Genomic DNA, 17,959 nt, shown 5'->3' on the forward strand with positions numbered 1-17,959 from the left:
ATAGAGGCAAGCCAGAGAGCAACACGGTGGCTGATACTGTGAAGGCTGATCCACCCCGGAAGGGGTCATATCTCTGGTGAGAGCAATTGCATAAAAATAGCCACAGAGCACCGGGAACAACAGATGAAGCCTCCTCTACCCTTTACTCCACTTTCACCCACAGAGGACACCCCACTATCCACCACTACATTTTTGGGACACTTTTTTACTATTTTTATTCCCATTTCTATTTTTTATTTTTTATTTTTTTATTTTTTTATTTTTTTTGCATTTTTATATTACCATATTTTACCACAACTTTTTTCACTGTCTTGAATCTTTATTTAACCATGTAATACACACTTTTCACAGTTGCACCATATGAGGACTTGATATGTTCAACAGATAAACGGATTATTATTTTTTATATATATACCTTTATATATATTTTTTATATTTTTATATTTTCACATTTTTATTTGTTATTTTTATATCTATATAGCTTAAAATTTATATACTACTGAGCTCTACTTTCTATTTATATAGTTCTGTCACAAATATCAATATTTGTTCACCAGCACCTTGCACTTTATATATTTTTTTCATTTGCACATTGCATGCTGTTACAATTGATTTATGAATTTATGATTTTTTATGATACTTACGGTCTTTAAAGGATATAATAATTGTTGGTTGACACTTACTGACACATACACAGTTAGTTATTTAAATTTATTTTATTACCCAGCACGCTGGAAATTTCTTGCTAATTATATACCCAAGTCTCAATTTTCAAAAAAGTTCTAAAGGGTATAGCGCCAAACCTATTTCCCCCCCCCCCCTACTTTTTTAATTTTGCGCCTTTTTAATGTGAAATGTGTAAATCTATGTTAACGTATATGTGTGAAAATATTCACCAACAAAGCAAAAAAAAAATATTTTCAATTGTTTATCATTTATAAAATAGACGTGAACAAAAAAAAAGCAGGAAAATAATAATTAAATGGAGGAGAATAGGGAGTTAATTAAGGCTGATTAGAGTAAATTAAGGGGTTAAACACATTCCCACTGACAGCTCAAACAACAGCCTGAAAGTATCGGTTTCAGGTATCGGTGCATTTGCACGAGTACCGATACGTGTTCAAATACTTGGCATCAGAAGCGATACTAGTATCGGTGCAACCCTAGCACTAATGTTTTAAACATATTTGCAGATGATACCACCATAGTGGGTTTAATATCTAAAGACAACAAAGCATTGTATGGACAGAAGATCCACATGTTGACTGAGTGGTGTTCAGTTAGGCCCCTTTCACACGGGACGCATCAGTAATGACCCGCCCCGTGATGATCCGCTTGCTTAGCAGGGATCGCTCCGTTGTCCCCGCTGAGCCGGCGGATAACAGGGCGGTCCTGGCACACTGTGCCAGGACCGCCCTGTCAGCTCTCCGCTCACCTCTATGGGGGATCGGATGAGCACGGACCATCTGTCCGTGTTCATCCGATCCACTCTGCAGACAGATAGAAAAATAGGATTTTCCTCCATCTGCAGAATCGGACAATTGCGGAGGCGGACGATATCGGGTGTCTGCGGATGTTCATCCGCAGACACCCGCTAGCCATAGGAATGCATGTATGTCCATATTTCATCCGCAAACGGATGGATGAAATACGGACATACGGTCCGCATGTGTGAAAGGGGCCTTAATCGTTTGCTTATCAATATAAAGAAAACAAGATTAATTGTAAACGCTTGTAAAAAGAACAGGAGAATATATCACATTGCATTATACTGTGTATTCATTATACTGTGTATACTATTAACGGGGAGGTAAACCAGGTTGTGCATTAAGCGTTTAGGTGTTCATTTATTGGACTTGACCTGGCATACAAATATTTCATAGCTGGTCAAGAAGGCTGCGCAGCACCTTTTTTTCCCTAAGGATTTTACAGCACAACAGACTTTCTAAAGAGCATCTTATATTTTTTCCATTGTAAGACAGCATTTTTTTTTGTAAAATCTTTATTTTGAAACATTTTAACAGAAGAATACACTTGAGTACACATAAGAAAGGTGTGTCAGGACCAATTACAAGTCAAATAAACTGTATGAAACAACTACACCTGCTGGTCCTTTCCCGGGTGGCAGAGAGTTGGTGGTCCAAGACGGACACATAGAGCTGGTGCTCAGCTTCCAACACTTGTAGTGATAAGACAGCATTTTAATAAATTGATGTACAGCTTAATTTTTTTTTAGTTGTACACAGGCCAAGAGGAAAAAGGGTGGTTAAAATGGTCCAAAGGATTACTGGGTCCCCAATTCCAAATTTGGAAGATATCTGAGCCGTCCTCACAAACGAACTGCAAATATTAGAGTTGTTACACATCCTGGCCATTTTTGTTCTCCACACTCCCATGAGATAGACTTGGAATAATAGGGGCTCAGAATAAGTTGTGGAATATATTTTTCCCTTGAGCTGTAGACAAACTATCAAACAAGGTTAAAGTAGGACTTAAAAGACTCACTCACTACATTTTAAGAATGCATTGTTTTGGATTTATTATGACTGGGAGCATTTATGCTGAGGAAAGCGACATTAAATATTTCTTTTTTTTTTTTTTAATTTTTAAATATTTTGGCAATCAAAACTTTATTAAAAAACGTTCAAAGAAATACCTTTGTCCATCGACAGAGCTTAACACCTGAATGACTTCCGATTAGTCTGTAACCTAGAAAGTGGAAAGCAGAATTAAGGAAAAAATTATAATCCATCATTTAACAATTCCCTAAGCAGCTATTACTATCTTGTGAAGTTAATAAAATATCTTGGCACTTATCTTTGCTTTTTCGAATCGCATTTGCACAGCTCATGGATTTTTAAGCGATATGGTTTACTTTGAACATTTTATTATCAAACACTGAACTCTAAACCCTATGCAGATATAAAAGGCATACAAGTATCTCACAAAACCGTGAGTACACTCCTCACATTTTTGTAACTATTTTAATTATATCTTTTGATGTGACAACACTGAAGAAATTACACTATGCTACAATGTAAAGTAGTGCATGAACAGCTTGTATATCAGTGTAAATTTGCCGTACCCCCAAAATAACTCAACACACAGCTATGTCTAAATTGCTGGCAACAAAAGTGAGTACGCCCCCAAGTGAAAATGTCCAAATTGGGCCCAATTAGCCATTTCCCCTCCCCGGTGTCACGTGACTAGTTACAAGGTCTCAGGTGTGAATGAGGAGCAGGATTGTTAAATTTGGTGTTAATGCTCTCACTTGCTCATACCGATTACCGAAGGTTCAACGTGGCACCTCATGGCAAAGAGGTTGAAGGCGGGGGGGGGGCAGCCTGTCAGGAAGGATAGGTTGTGTGTATACATGCTCAGACCATACGCCGCACGCTCCATCAAATTAGTCCGCATAGCTGTCATCCCAGAAGGTAACTAATGCGCAAACCAAAACCAACTAAAATAAATTAAAAGGGAAGCTGCCAACATAAAAAGGTGTTCTCACACAGAATAGCACATGAATATAAAAAGGTATGTGGCGCTGACTCAAAAGAATAAATATAAATAATGAAAATGTGATCAATGGTAATCTGTGCAGTGAACACACTAAAAAAAAAATAAAAAAAAAAATGTATATATATATATATAATAGCACTTCTGAGGCCGTACTAAAGCTATATGCTGGATAATAAAGTGAAAATCTTCAGCATAGATAACCGTAATTCATATTGCAAAAAAAAAGTGAAAGTAGGAATAAAGTGCAAAAAAATGCTCCAAAGTGCTAGTAGTGCAATAAAAGTCCAGTACAAAAAAAAAAAAAAAAAAATCTCCATATGACAGTTCATAGAAGAAAAAGTGCATGTGCAAAGCAACCAAAAAAGATCCACTTCATCCAATTGATATCAGCATCCATAGTTTCATAGTTAGTAAGGTTGAATAAAGACACCATTTGTGGAGTACAAAGATAAGTGTGTCTTGCCTACAGTCAAGCATGCTAAAAAATAAAGGATAGTTGGGACTTTAAATGAAGCAATTGTATAGTGGAGATAAATTATAAATAAATATTTAATTGATGACATTGTTCTAAAAACAAAGAGTATTTATTCATTTCATATATATATATATACATAGTGCACATAAGGCATAAACATGATGAGTAGACTGATATAATCATAACGACACATGATCAAAAGTAAAGTAAATAGATAAATAACTATAAGGAATTTATATAATTACTATGGCACACAAATGCCACAGTGGCAGACAATCATGATACGTGTGACGTCATCCCAGGCGTCACACGCACTGAATACCCTCTGCCACGCAGATAGCATGACGAGCGTGGCGCTGATGCGAGGAGGGGTGTCCGCCCCCGTTCTCCCAAACAAAAGTGCAGAGGGAGGACCCACAGATCGCATCCCAGCTCTGCTCCTGACGAGTAGAAAAATCCACGAAACGCATTGAGCTACACTTGACACAGTTGTATTTCATATGGATTGATCCCTATCTAGTTACTATTAAATACTGTTTTTACATTAGCCAATAGACCCACATATACTTTGTGGGTGCACGTGCCAGTCTTGGGTCTGTCGTTGTGGCACTTGTGTGCCATAGCAATTACAGAAAAAATAATTTTTTTTTGTTATTTATGCATTTACTCTACTTTGATCATGTGTCGCTATGATTGTATCATGATTGTCTGCCGCTGTGGCATTTGTGTGCCATAGTAATTATATTAATTCCTTATAGTTATTTATCTATTTACTTTACTTTGATCATGTGTAGTTATGATTATATCAGTCTACTCATCATGTTTATGCCTTATGTGCACTATGTATATATAGGAAATGAATAAATACTCTATGTGCATATATATATATATATATATATATATATATATATATATATATATATATATATATATATATATATATATATATATATATATATATAGATATAATTAATAAATACTCTTTATGTTTTTAGAACAATGTCATCAATTAAATATTATTTATTTATAATTTATCTCCACTATACAATTGCTTAATTTAAAGTCCCAACTATCCTTTATTTTTTAGTTTACTACCGGGATGGAAGCACCATGGTGTGCTTCATGTAAAGTCCCAAATTCTCCTCTTGTTTACTACAGTCAAGCATGGTGGTGGGCGTATCATGGTCTGGGGCTACATGAGTGCTGCCAGCACTAGGGATGAATGCCAACATGTACTGTGACATAATGAAGCCGAACATTATCACTCCCTTCGGAGACTGGGCCGCATGGCAGTATTCCAACATGGTAACGACCCCAAACAACTCCAGGACGATCACTGCCTTGCTAAAGAAGCTGAGGTAAAGGTGATAGACTGGCCAAGCATGTCTCCAGACCTAAACCCCATTGAGCATCTGTGGGGCATCCTCAAATGGAATGTGGAGGAGTGCAAGATTTCCAAGATCCACCAGCTCCGTGATATCGTCATGGAGGAGTGGAAGAGGACTCCACTGGCAACCTGTGAAGCTCTGGTGAACTCTATGCCCAAGAGGGTTAGGGCACTACTGGAAAATAATGGTGGCCACACAAAATATTGACACTTTGGGCCCCATTTGGACATTTTCGCTTAGGGGTGTACTCACTTTTGTTGCCAGTGGTTTAGACATTTATGGCTGTGTCGAGATATTTTGAGAGGGCAGCAAATTTAAACTGTTATACAAGCTGTACACTCATTACTTTCTTTGCATTGTAGCAAAGTGTCATTTCTTCAGTGTTGTCACATGAAATGATATAATAAAAGATTTACAAAAACATGAGGGGTGTACTCACTTGTGTGAGATACTGTACATGAATGAAACGTTGTAATCAGTAATACATAATTAAACGTATTTTTTCATTTTTAAAAGGAAGCACTGCAAGTACCCGAATTTGACTTGGTATCAAACTCCTACAGTGCCTGTACAGCATGACTGGGGGCATGGGAGGAACAAGAAGCACAAGAAGCAATGAGTTCTTGGGCTGAAAACAAGCATGCTCATAGGAGGAGAAAGGAGGAGTCAATTGCCTAGTACAGTTACCTCCATACAGGCACATCATAGCCCCCTCCACTTTTGATCTTCTAATTACATGTGGTGCCTTCTCAGTATCTCTACCCCTCAACTAAAATTAAAAAAAGTTATGTAGTGGGTGATGTTCGGGTCTAGGAATGAAGGGAGTAACAGCTTCATGTTTGCTGGCGATACGGACATCACATCCAAGACTGATGTGCCCAGCAAAAGTCTCGGGGCTTTGGATATCTACACATGGAAGACTTTCACAGCTAAAATAACATACATAAAATATATTAACTGTACATATGATCTTGTTAGAATATTTTTTGAAAATAGTCTGTCCTTAGAAAAACACAGTAGGCATTGCAGATTAGCTTTTAAAATCTCTAGTCCTCTGGCAATAATACTGACCCTCTGTCTTTAAATACTCTTAGTATCTGACAAAAAAAAAAAAAAAAAAATGTACATCAAGAAGTCTGAGAATAGTCAGAGGTTACCTATGAGCCAGTGACCCAAAGTATTGTGTTGCATTTGGAGAGATTATATATAAATAATGTGATGTGTGTGTTTACATGGGGGGGGGGGAACAAACATCTACAGGTTTTAGAAGCAGAACAAGAAAGGCGACCAAAATTTCGACCACACACCGCCAAAATTTACCAGCCCAATGCCACTCCTCTAAATGAATGAGGCTACTGCCATAACTAAAACTCAGCATATACAAAATATCTTCCAGTGAGGATCAAAAAGAGAAGACCCCCCCCCCCCCTTTCACCTAGGTGCATTCTGGGACATACAAGTTTATTAGGATGAAGAGCGGAGTAGCTGGGCTCACCTAGGTGCATTCTGGGATGTTTGAGAAAGGACAAGGTGGCTTTGAAGTGTTTGCTGCAGGGTTTTTTTCGGCAGAGGATTTCTGGTAGGTATGAAGGTGGGTGCTCCTCAAAAGTACCATACCCGTACATTTCTTCTCTCCTACATGAACCCTCTGATGTCTGACCAGTGCAGAGTTGGCGAGGAAGCTTTTGCCACAGTCAGCACACATATAAGTCATCTCTCCTGTGTGGGTCCTCTTATGAATGAGGAGATGGGAGCTCTGAGCAAAAGCCTTTCCACACACTGTGCAGACATGAGGCCTCTCCCCCTGATGGGCCCTTAGATGGCAGAATAGATTGGAGCTCTGAGTGAAGGACTTCCAGCACTCACACGCATAGGGTCTCACCCCAGTGTGCACATGTTGATGGGTGATTAGGTGGGAGCTGCAGTTAAAGCTTTTCTCACATCGCTGACACTGGAATGGCTTCTTTATTGAGAACAAAAGATGGCTATTAAGGCTGTAGTGGGCAATTATGGGACAAAGGCAAAAAAATGTAACTCATAACTAGGTATCTTCTCTCTTTTTGATCCTCCCTGGAAGGTTTTAGAAGCAGACATGTTTCAGTGCTTGAGTGGATACGTCTTAAACAAATGCTGTTGAAATTGTTTACACAATGGGAACACTGATTCTATTGTTATATGTTGGGCAAATGTCAGTTGGCAGTTAGATACTCTCACTGTTGCAGGAATTCCGTAACCAATATCAACAATTCTGCATCCAAGGTCACCAATAACTTGACCTTTTGACATATATGACCTACTGTACCTATGATTTCTATCCAAACTTTACAAATATAAAAGTTCAGCAACATAAGCTGGCAGGAGCATTCCATAATGACGTAACAAGGAATGTCTGTTCCAGAAGAAATGCCTGAAGATGACGCTATTGCCCAATTTCTTGCAATCACTAGTAGAGTAGAGCCTGGGATCCTAGTTGCCTACGGAGATCGTGAAGCTGCTACAACCTGATCAAAGTAACTTTTTAGGATATTATTTTTGTGCACAGACTTATTCATTCTCAATTACTAGGAAGGATAGGTTGTGTGTATGCATGGATGTTGTAAGAAAAGTAATTCAAGACATACAATTGTATTTACAGCATTTTTTGTTTGTTTAGTAAAGCAAATGAATACACTGCAGGAGGTTTCTATGCTTCCTTGCTTTTACTGCAAAGAACCTTAAAAGACAAAAAGCAAAACAAGTATTGAAGCCAGAAGATCTGTATGACAGCCAGGAAACAACTGGCAATTTCAAAACTGAAGGTCAGCCATAATAGCCTCCATGGTTTTTTTTTTTTTTTTAAATGAAGTTTAAAGTGTAATGAGGTGATGTTTTACTCACTAGTACATTTTAGCTGAGTATTGGCTGATACAGTTGCATTGAAAGCAATAGTAAATCTCATGTTCTAGTCAGCTTCAAGATGCACCCAATTAAAATCTAAAAAATAGATTGTGCTGCATGTCAGAAATACAGTCAAACAGCGCCATACTGAATTTTCTATGTAGGCACTGCTGTAATGCATCAGATAACCCTTACCCTTTTTAGTCAATAACTAAGTGATCTGAGAACTGCTGGCAAGCACTTGGCTAATTTTAAGTTATGCCCCAGCTGGCCATGTGACAAAGGGGCAACAGGAGATATTTCTGAGATATGCGAGTGTATATGTAATAAATAAGGGACTGTTGCTTTATGTTCTCTAGTCCAGTGGTCATGAACCCTGCCCTAAGGGCCCACTAACAGGCCAGGTTTTATGTATTACCTTGGAGAGATGCAAACTATAATACTGCAATCACTGAGCAGCAAATGATATCACATGTGATGTATTTCAGTTATCTTGCAAACCTGGCGTGTTAGTGGGCCCTGAGGACAGGGTTAATGACCACTGCTCTAGTCCAAAAGTGTATTTGGTCGGTTGATATACCAATGAGAAAAGTAGCAGAAAAATAGAAATATAAATGGCAAAATAAGAGCCATCTTAAAACAAGGACAGGTGAACCTGCACATAAAACAGGTTAAAAAAAAAAAAAAAAAAAAAAAAAAAAAAACATTCTCAAACCCCAGCAGCTTGGGGCCACATTGCTAGGCGAGTGGCATGATCGATTTGCAGCAGTACTACTTTAAATTTAATTTCAGTCTGTATGATCTCCTCTTGAATGAATTACTCAAAAGAAAAGTGCCTACACAAATGTAATACAAACATTAGTTTGTAAAATTCTTGAAGACTAAAGAAATCACCTTTCACAGTTAAATTTGTAATAGGAAACAGTTTGCAACTATGACGCCAGATATGTACTTCTGCAAGGCACAAATGTTTGTTTGGCAAGGCAACCAACCATTCTGAATGGGCTGCAAACACACAGGAATGGACCAAGAAAATGGATGCAAAAGCACTTCCTTCGGATGCCACATGGTGCCGTGGTGCACTGCACACCAACCCAGAGATGGGCTGCCTTCCTTAGAGATAGGTGGTCTTACTGGAAAAGGATTTAGTGTAAACGAGGCAAAGCACTTTCAAATTACAAAATTTCAGCAAAAAATAATTTAAGCAAAATGTATACATAGCTATCAAAGCAAGACTAAAAGGCAAAAAACATTGTTATATTTTTTCAGAATAGATGGCATAAGGGAGAGTTATAGCCCTCTGGGGTTTTTTTTTCTTGCCATCTGTGCAATTGGGGAGATGTTCCTTCAATTCCTGCCCCATAGCAAAATACAAGATGAGAGTTAATATCGCCAAAGTGGAAAACTGAAATATGCTCATCTATAAAATATAACTAAAAGGCAAAACTTTTTTTTTTTTGGACAGAGTGGACAAGGATTAGAACACCTGTTCGATCTTATAGCTGTCTGTGCTCCTGTTAGGGAGTCTCACACTCTTTATTTGTCCTACCTACCACTATTATTGAAATTGAAAATAAAAGAAAATGGTAAAGTTTGGGTTGTCCCCGAGAAAAGTGTTCCAATGGAGACACTGCTTCTGGTGACCTGGGGGGGAACTCCCTTGATTTGCAGGGATTTCCTCTCACTTTCTGTTTTGGCTATGGGACAAAAAACAAAACCTGAATGCGATTTTAGTCAACTAAAACAATTGAGATGACTAAAATTAAAATAGCATTTTAGTCAAAAGACTAAAACGTAATTTAAATTTGACATTAAAATTAGCATTGCGCTACCACATAATATGTAGGGGCAACTTCTAAGCTGCTAAAAGAAAAAAATTAAATAAAATAGGAAAAAAGGCTTTTCTTATTTTTTTCCTTGATATTGAATGTTGGTAATATATTCAGATAATATGTGCAATGGCATAACAGTCAATAGAGTTTACCCTTTTTCGTTTTTCTATTTTTTTATATATTTTCAAGTTGTACTTCAGCGTGTCAAAAAGCAATATTTTTGTTTGTTTATGAAACTTGGTTTGATTTATAAAGATCTTATATAACACAACAGCTAAATATGTGTCTGCAGTGCATGTTCAAACCTTAATACCATAAATATGTTAGATTTTTTTTTACTCTAGGAGTAGATAATGAGTTTGGCAATTCTAAAGAAATGCTTAAATAATGAGTTAAAATTTAACTAAACCCGTTCGATTTTAGTCTACTAAAATGTACTGGAGGACTATAACTAAAACCAAAATAGAAAATGGACATCAAAATTAACACTACACAGGACTTCCCTTACTCTATCCAGAATGAAAACAAAAAAAAGATTTGACCTACAACCTTACTTTAGCCCATTTTATTTTTATTTATTCTAACCCAACAATGACTGATTAAAATGGGATAACCAACATGCAAAACAGCTTAAATTGGAAAACCGTTCATACAGTGAAATAATGGCTAGTAGGAAGAAAATTAGAAGCAAACCGCATACTTTATAAGATGGTTGTTGCAAGTTTTCTTTGATTAACACGAGCATAAAATAATGAGTTCTCTGGTAATTTTTTTCTAATCCAAACTATACAAAGGACACTGGATAATGCAACACCACAAAGCTATGCTAAAAAGATCAAAAACGTGTTTTCCCACTTTCTGGGGAAGTCCATTACAAAAGAAACCAGAACTAATTTAGCTGTTAAATATATTAGATTTTAACCAGAACGTTGTTTTGACTGTTCCATGATGTGCATAATAAAAAATACATTTCCATTCTCCCATAGCAGGTAGATTTCAAACATTACGTTGCCTTTGTGTAAACATCTATAATATGTACATCTATTTTAAAATAAATCTCCAGTTATTTTGAGAAATTAAATTAAGATAGGCAAGTGCCAAGTTCATACACTTAATGCCTGTCAGCATTTGTTTGTTTTTTTGTTTTTTATCCTCCCCATGTGGTTTGTTCTGCAGCGAAACCACAGGGCAGTGATGTTAGTCCTAGATGAACATGTAGTTTTAAAAAGACTCTAGTTAACAATTTTGTAAGTAGATACAGCAGTATTTTTTTTCTTTTTTTTAAAGGTAAATAAAAAAATAAAATAAATAAAAACCTGACTAAAAGCTAGGTTTAGCTTATTGGACATAAAGAAAATAAAGATAACTGCAATCATATAGATTTAATAATAGATTTCACGAACAATTTTAATGCATTACTGGAATGACTAATGACACTTAACACCACCAAAATAAACCTATGATACTTAACCACTTCAGGACCGCCGTATTGCCAATGTACGTCAACACAATGGCACAGGCAGGCACAATCACGTAAATGTACGTGAATGCCTTCTAGCGGGTGGGGGGTCCGATCGGACCCCCTCCCGCTAGATACGGTGGTCCCTTCCGGTGCCGGAGCGACCCGCGATGAGGGGATGGCCGTTGGTTTCTGGCCATCCCCTCTCGATCGCTCCTGGCCAGTGACGAACTTCCTCCCCTGTGAAAATGTAAACACAGGAGGAGGAAGTGATGTCACACTCCTCGTGGCGGTCTTTTTGAACCGGACAGCGAGGAGTGAAGACGTCCAAGTGCACCAACAGTCCACTGACACATAGGTACACACAGGCACACATTTCACCCCAGTCACCCCCCCCGATCGGCCCCCCGCCCCCCCCCCCCCCAGTCACAGTGTCACTAATGCAGTGTTCATTTATTTATTGATCACTACATTTAGTGTCAGTTGTGACTGTAAAAAGTGTCAGGGCAGCTAGTGTTAGGCCCCTTTAGGTCCAGGGTAGCCCCCTACCCCCCCTAATAAAGGTTTAACCCCTTGATTGCCCTCCCAGTTAACCCTTTCACCCTCTTTTACCAGTGTCACTAAGCGATCGTTTTTCTGATCGCTGCAATAGTGTCACTGATCCCGCTAGGAAGCTAGTTTTTTTTTAGGTTCAACGCCAGGTTTTTATACCGTTAGGTACCCCGATATATATAACCTAATAAAGGTTTTAACCCTTTGATTGCCCCTAGAGTTAACCCTTTCACCAGCGATCGCTGCATAAGTGTCACTGGTGACGCTGGTTAGCCAGTTAGTTATTTAGTTATTTAGGTTCCCCGTCAGGTTTTTATAAAGCTTCAGGTACCCCCATATAAATACCCAATAAAGGTTTTAACCCCTGATTGCCCTTAGTTAACCCTTTCACCAGTGATCACCGTATAAGTGTTACGGGTGACGCTGGTTAGGTAGTTCGCTTTTTATAGCATCAGGGCACCCGCCATTTATTACCTAATAAAGGTTTAACCCCCTGATCACCCAGCGGGTGATATAAATTTGGTTTTAGGGTCAGAAAGGGTCTGCGTCGCCCCAGGCAGTGCTAGGTTAGTGCCAGCACCGCTAACACCCACACGCAAAGCATACACCTCCCTTAGTGGTATAGTATCCGAACAGATCAAAATCTGATCTGATCAGATCAGATCTATACTAGCGTGCCCAGCAATTTAGGGCTCTAAAAAAACGCATTGTTAGCAGGATCAATCCAGATACCTGCTAGCACCTGCGTTTTGCCCCTCTGCCCAGCCCAGCCCAGCCCACCCAAGTGCAGTATCGATCGATCACTGTCACTTACAAAACACAACACACATAACTGCAGCGTTCGCAGAGTCAGGCCTGATCCCTGCGATCGCTAACAGTTTTTTTTTGTAGCGTTTTATACAGTCGCTGACAGGCTAGGTGCTTTTTTACCTGTGAGTCTCACTACTGTACCCCTAAATTTAGAGCCCAAAATGGCAAAGCGAAGGTACACTAGTGAAGAGGCCTACACGTTTCTGAGCATGACAGATAGTGAAGAGGAAGACACTGATCTGTCAGATTCAGGCTCAGAATACGAACCTGTAGAGGACAGCGCCTCCATGTCAGATAGCTCTGACGACGAAGAAGAGGTCCCTGCTATTGTCAGGCGTACCCGACCCCGATTTTCTGATGTTGTTGAGGTGCAGGAACCGCAAGTCCCTCGTATGGAGTATAGAGCCAGTACTAGCGCCGCTCATCCTTTTGGTGAACTGGCAAGCACCAGCGGCCTAGTACACCCTGGACATACATCCAGCACTGCAGTATCACGTGGTGACGTGGCGAGTCCCATAAGTGCAGTTCAAGCTGGCGAGGTGGCAAGCACAAGTAGTGTCCCGCTGCCACCAAGAAGAAGACAAAGACAGGCCCGTCGTACCCATAGTGCCCTTCCTGCAGAATTCGCCTATCCCAATTGGGTGCCCACCACTTCTTCAGAACCAGTACTTCCCCCATTCACTGCCCAACCCGGTATTCAGGTGGATACAGATGATTTTACGCCACTCGATTTTTATTCTCTGTATCTCACGGAAGATCTCTATAGATCTATTGTGGACCAAACCAATTTATATGCTGGTCAACGCATCGCCGCTAATCCCCAGTTGCCGTCTCTTGCCAGAGATTGGAAACCAGTTACGGTTTCCGAATTTAAGACGTTTTTGGGCCTTTCCCTCAACATGGGCACACATAAATTTATGCGGATGCGGGCTTATTGGTCCACGCATCCGGCTGACCACATGCCCGTGTTCTCTAACTCCATGTCCAGGAAACGATACGAGCAGATCTTGCGGTTCTTGCACTTCAGTGACAATGAACTTTGTCGTCCACGTGGAGACCCTGAATACGATCGGCTCTACAAAATTTGGCCCCTCATAAACCACTTCAACCAACGTTTTGCAGACTTGTTTACTCCCCAAAAAGTTGTCTGCGTTGATGAGTCCCTGGTTAAGTTTACTGGTCGCTTGTCATTCAAACAGTACATTCCCAACAAGCGTACCAGATACGGGGTCAAGCTCTATAAGTGCTGTGACAGGGCCACAGGCTATGCATGGAGCTTTATGGTTTATGAGGGTAAAGATAGTTACGTAGAGCCGGAGAACTGCCCTGATTACATAGGAAGCGCTGGCAAGATAGTGTGGAAATTGGTGTCACCCTTATTCGGAAAGGGGTACCACTTGTACGTGGACAACTATTACACCAGCGTGCCACTGTTTAGTCATTTATTTGATAATCAGATTGGAGCATGTGGCACCGTGCGACCTAATCGCCGGGGCTTTCCCCAGCGGCTTGTAGATTCCCGTCTTAGGCTGGGGGAGAGAGCCTGCTATCGGTGTAATAATTTGCTCGCTATGAAGTGGAGGCATAATAAGAATGTTTTCGTTCTTACCTCCCTTCATGCAGACACGACGGTCCAAATTTCTACAGCGACTGGTATTGTGGAGAAACCCCTCTGTGTCCACGAATATAACAAAAATATGGGAGGGGTGGACCTCAATGACCAGATGTTGGCGCCGTATCTAACTTCCCGTAAGACCAGACGCTGGTACAAAAAAGTGTCTGCTTACTTATTTCAATTGGCTTTGCTGAATGCTTTTGTGCTATACAAAACTTCAGGCGGAACATTAACCTTTCTTTTCTTCCAAAGAGAGGTTGTCACAGAGCTTCTGTTTCCAGAGGGTTCTGCACCTCACCATTCCCAACCAAATGCAGTAAGCCGGCTGCATGAGAGGCATTATTCTTATGTCCTCCCGAGTACCCCTACCCAACGAGCCCCCAAAAAAGATGTCGTGTCTGTAGCAAGCGCGGATATAGGCGTGACACCCGTTCTTATTGTCCACGCTGTCCTGGCAATCCTGGTCTTTGTCAGGGTGAGTGTTTTGAACGCTACCATGAACTAGTGAAGTATTAGCGTAGGGTACAGCATTTCACAGGCTAGGCACACTTACACAGGGTCTCCCAAGATGCCATGGCATTTTGAGAGACCCGAACCGTTACAGTTACAGTTTACAGTTCAAAAAAAAAGTGTATAAAAAAAAAAAAAAAAAAAAAAAAAAGTAAAATTAAAAAACCAAAAAAAATATAAAAAATATAAAAACCAAAAATAGTTGTCGTTTTATTGTTCTCTCTCTCTCTCTCTCTCTCCTCTCAAATTTTTTATACTTTACTGTTTACTGTGTTATTGTTAACCATTTTTCATGTTTTCAGGTACGCCATTCAGCTGCAGCGCGGATTTATTTATCTTGACAGCAACAGCGTTTGCTCCCACGATACATAAAGCTGTAACTCCAGTGCTGTAGGCGGTGATTTCACCACCACAGTTAAAAAAGAGCATATATGCCGAAGCATGGGGGCATAAGGGGTGGAGGAGTGATTTTGCTCCTAATGCCGCGTACATACGGTCAAAATTCCGACAGGGGGCTTGCCCATGGAAAAGTTTGAACGTATGTACGCGGCATAACTTTTTTGCGGGAGTATGCCCCCATGCTTCGGCATATATAAATGGTGCATGTATGTCCATCATTAGAAGTGGGTGGATGAAGGGAGGTATCTAATGGTGGGCATACCCACCGATCAATCTCTTTTTTTTCGTTCAGACAACATGACTCTCAGTAAATAGCTTGGGGTGTCTACTTTCCAAAATGGGGTAATTTGGGGGGGTTTTGTGCTATTTTGGCATTTTATGGCCTTTGCACCCTTAGAAATCCTGAAGGTGGTGATTGGTTTTCGGGGTGCCGTACGCGACTAGACTCCCAAAAAGTCCCACACATGTGGCATCCCCATACTCGGGAGAAGTAGCTGAATATATTTTGGGGTGCAATTCCACATATAACCATGGCATGTGTGAGCAATATATCATTTAGTGACAACTTTTTGTACATTTTTTTTTTTTGTCATTATTCAATCCCTTGGGACAAAAAAAAAAAAAATATTCAATAGTGTCAAGATGGCCCTCGGCAAATAGCTTGGGGTGTCTACTTTCCAAAATGGGGTCATTTGGGGGGGTTTTGTGCCATCTTGGCATTTTATGGCCGTCAAAACTGTGATAGGTAGTGATAGGTAGTGATAGGTAGTGAGGAGTAAAATAAAAAAATTATGCCCTTAGAAATCCTGAAGGCGGTGCTTGGATTTCGGGGTCCCGTACGCGGCTAGGCTCCCAAAAAGTCCCACACATGTGGTATTCCTGTACTCAGGAGAAGCAGCAGAATGTATTTTGGGGTGTCATTTCACATATGCCCATAGCATGTGTGAGCAATATATCATTTAGTGACAACTTTGTGCAAAAAAAAAAAAAGTTTGTAATATTCCCGCAACTTGTGGCAAAATATAAAATATTCCATGGACTCAACATGCCTCTCAGTAAATAGCTTGGGGTGTCTACTTTCCAAAATGGGGTCATTTTGGGGGGGTTTGTGCTATTTTGGCTTTTTATGGCCTTCGAAACTGTGATAGGTAGTGAGGGGTGAAATCAAAAATTTGCACCCTTAGAAATCCTGAAGGTGGTGATTGGTTTTCGGGATGCCGTGCGCGACTAGACTCCCAAAAAGTCCCACACATGTGGTATCCCCGTACTCGGGAGAAGTAGCGGAATATATTTTGGGGTGCAATTCCACATATAACCATGGCATGTGTGAGCAATATATCATTTAGTGACAACTTTTTGTACTTTTTGTCATTATTCAATCCCTTAGGACAAAAAAAATAAATATTCAATGGGCTCAACATACCCATCAGCAGTTTCCTTGGGGTGTCTACTTTCCAAAATGGGGTCATTTGGGGGGGGTTTGTACTGCCCTGCCATTTTAGCACCTCAAGAAATGAGATAGGCAGTCATAAATTAAAAGCTGTGTAAATTCCAGAAAATGTACTCTAGTTTGTAGACGCTATAACTTTTGCGCAAACCAAAAAATATACGCTTATTGACATTTTTTTTACTAAAGACATGTGGCTGAATAAATTTTGCCCTCAATGTATGACTAAAATTTAGTTTATTCGATTTTTCTTATAACAAAAAGAAGAAAATATCATTTTTTTTCAAAATTTTCGCTCTTTTTCCATTTATATCGCAAAAAATAAAAATCGCAGAGGCAATCAAATACCATCAAAAGAAAGCTCTATTTGTGGGAAGAAAAGGACGCAAATTTTGTTTGGGTGCAATATTGCATGACCGCGCAATTACCAGTTAAAGCAGCGCAGTGCGAAATTGGAAAAAGACCTCTGGTCCTTAAGGTATTTATTGGTCCGGGGCTGAAGTGGTTAAATTGCAGAGAACATTTTAATAAGATTTAATTAGTATGGAATGAATGATTGGAAAGAAGACTTGCCCTTCAGATATCTGTCCATTAATGTATTATTCCTAAATGTATTCTTTTACTCAAATCACTCATGACCTTGGCTCTATGAATAAATGCTTCTGTGCTGCCTGAATGGTTGTACTTGTTTGGAGAAGTATCTAACTCTGAGCATTGATCGATGTGTTGATTCAATGAGTGAAAGTAATGAGCTTGCAATGGCGTCAACAATTAAACCACTGGCAAGCAGTATCCAACTTCAAAATTGGGTCTCTGCAACTCATTAAAAATTACCAGCGTGTTCTAAAATTTACAACCATTATCACAAACAAGTCAGGATGTTGAATAGGTTTCTAAATAAACTGTGATGCCAAATGGATTTGAAATATTTATCCTTAACAGTACATTAAGGCCTGATTCACACCTATGCAGGTTGCAGTTTGCATATTCCATGTGCATTTTGTGTATATCATTACAAGCTTTTCATCCACTGAAGTCTATCGAACCAAAAACCAGAAATAAGTCCCTGGCCCTTT

The 17,959-nt window shown here is 39.6% G+C and overlaps 1 protein-coding gene across 2 annotated transcripts in view; it reads right to left on the minus strand.

Annotated features, from left to right (window-relative positions):
• LOC143983070 (S-adenosyl-L-methionine-dependent tRNA 4-demethylwyosine synthase TYW1-like) overlaps window positions 1-17,959 on the minus strand; it is a 321,868-nt gene that overhangs the window by 170,704 nt on the left and 133,205 nt on the right. For both annotated transcript variants that reach the window (XM_077482324.1, XM_077482323.1), the window contains exon 9: window positions 2,657-2,709. In XM_077482324.1, coding sequence (XP_077338450.1) covers window positions 2,657-2,709 — 53 coding nt within the window. The remainder of the gene's footprint in view (window positions 1-2,656; window positions 2,710-17,959) is intronic.

This window comes from Lithobates pipiens, unplaced genomic scaffold (genome assembly GCF_037356315.1).
Source record: "Lithobates pipiens isolate NorthernLeopardFrog02 unplaced genomic scaffold, aLitPip1_a1.2 Scaffold_16, whole genome shotgun sequence".
In the NCBI taxonomy this organism is placed as follows: domain Eukaryota; kingdom Metazoa; phylum Chordata; class Amphibia; order Anura; family Ranidae; genus Lithobates; species Lithobates pipiens.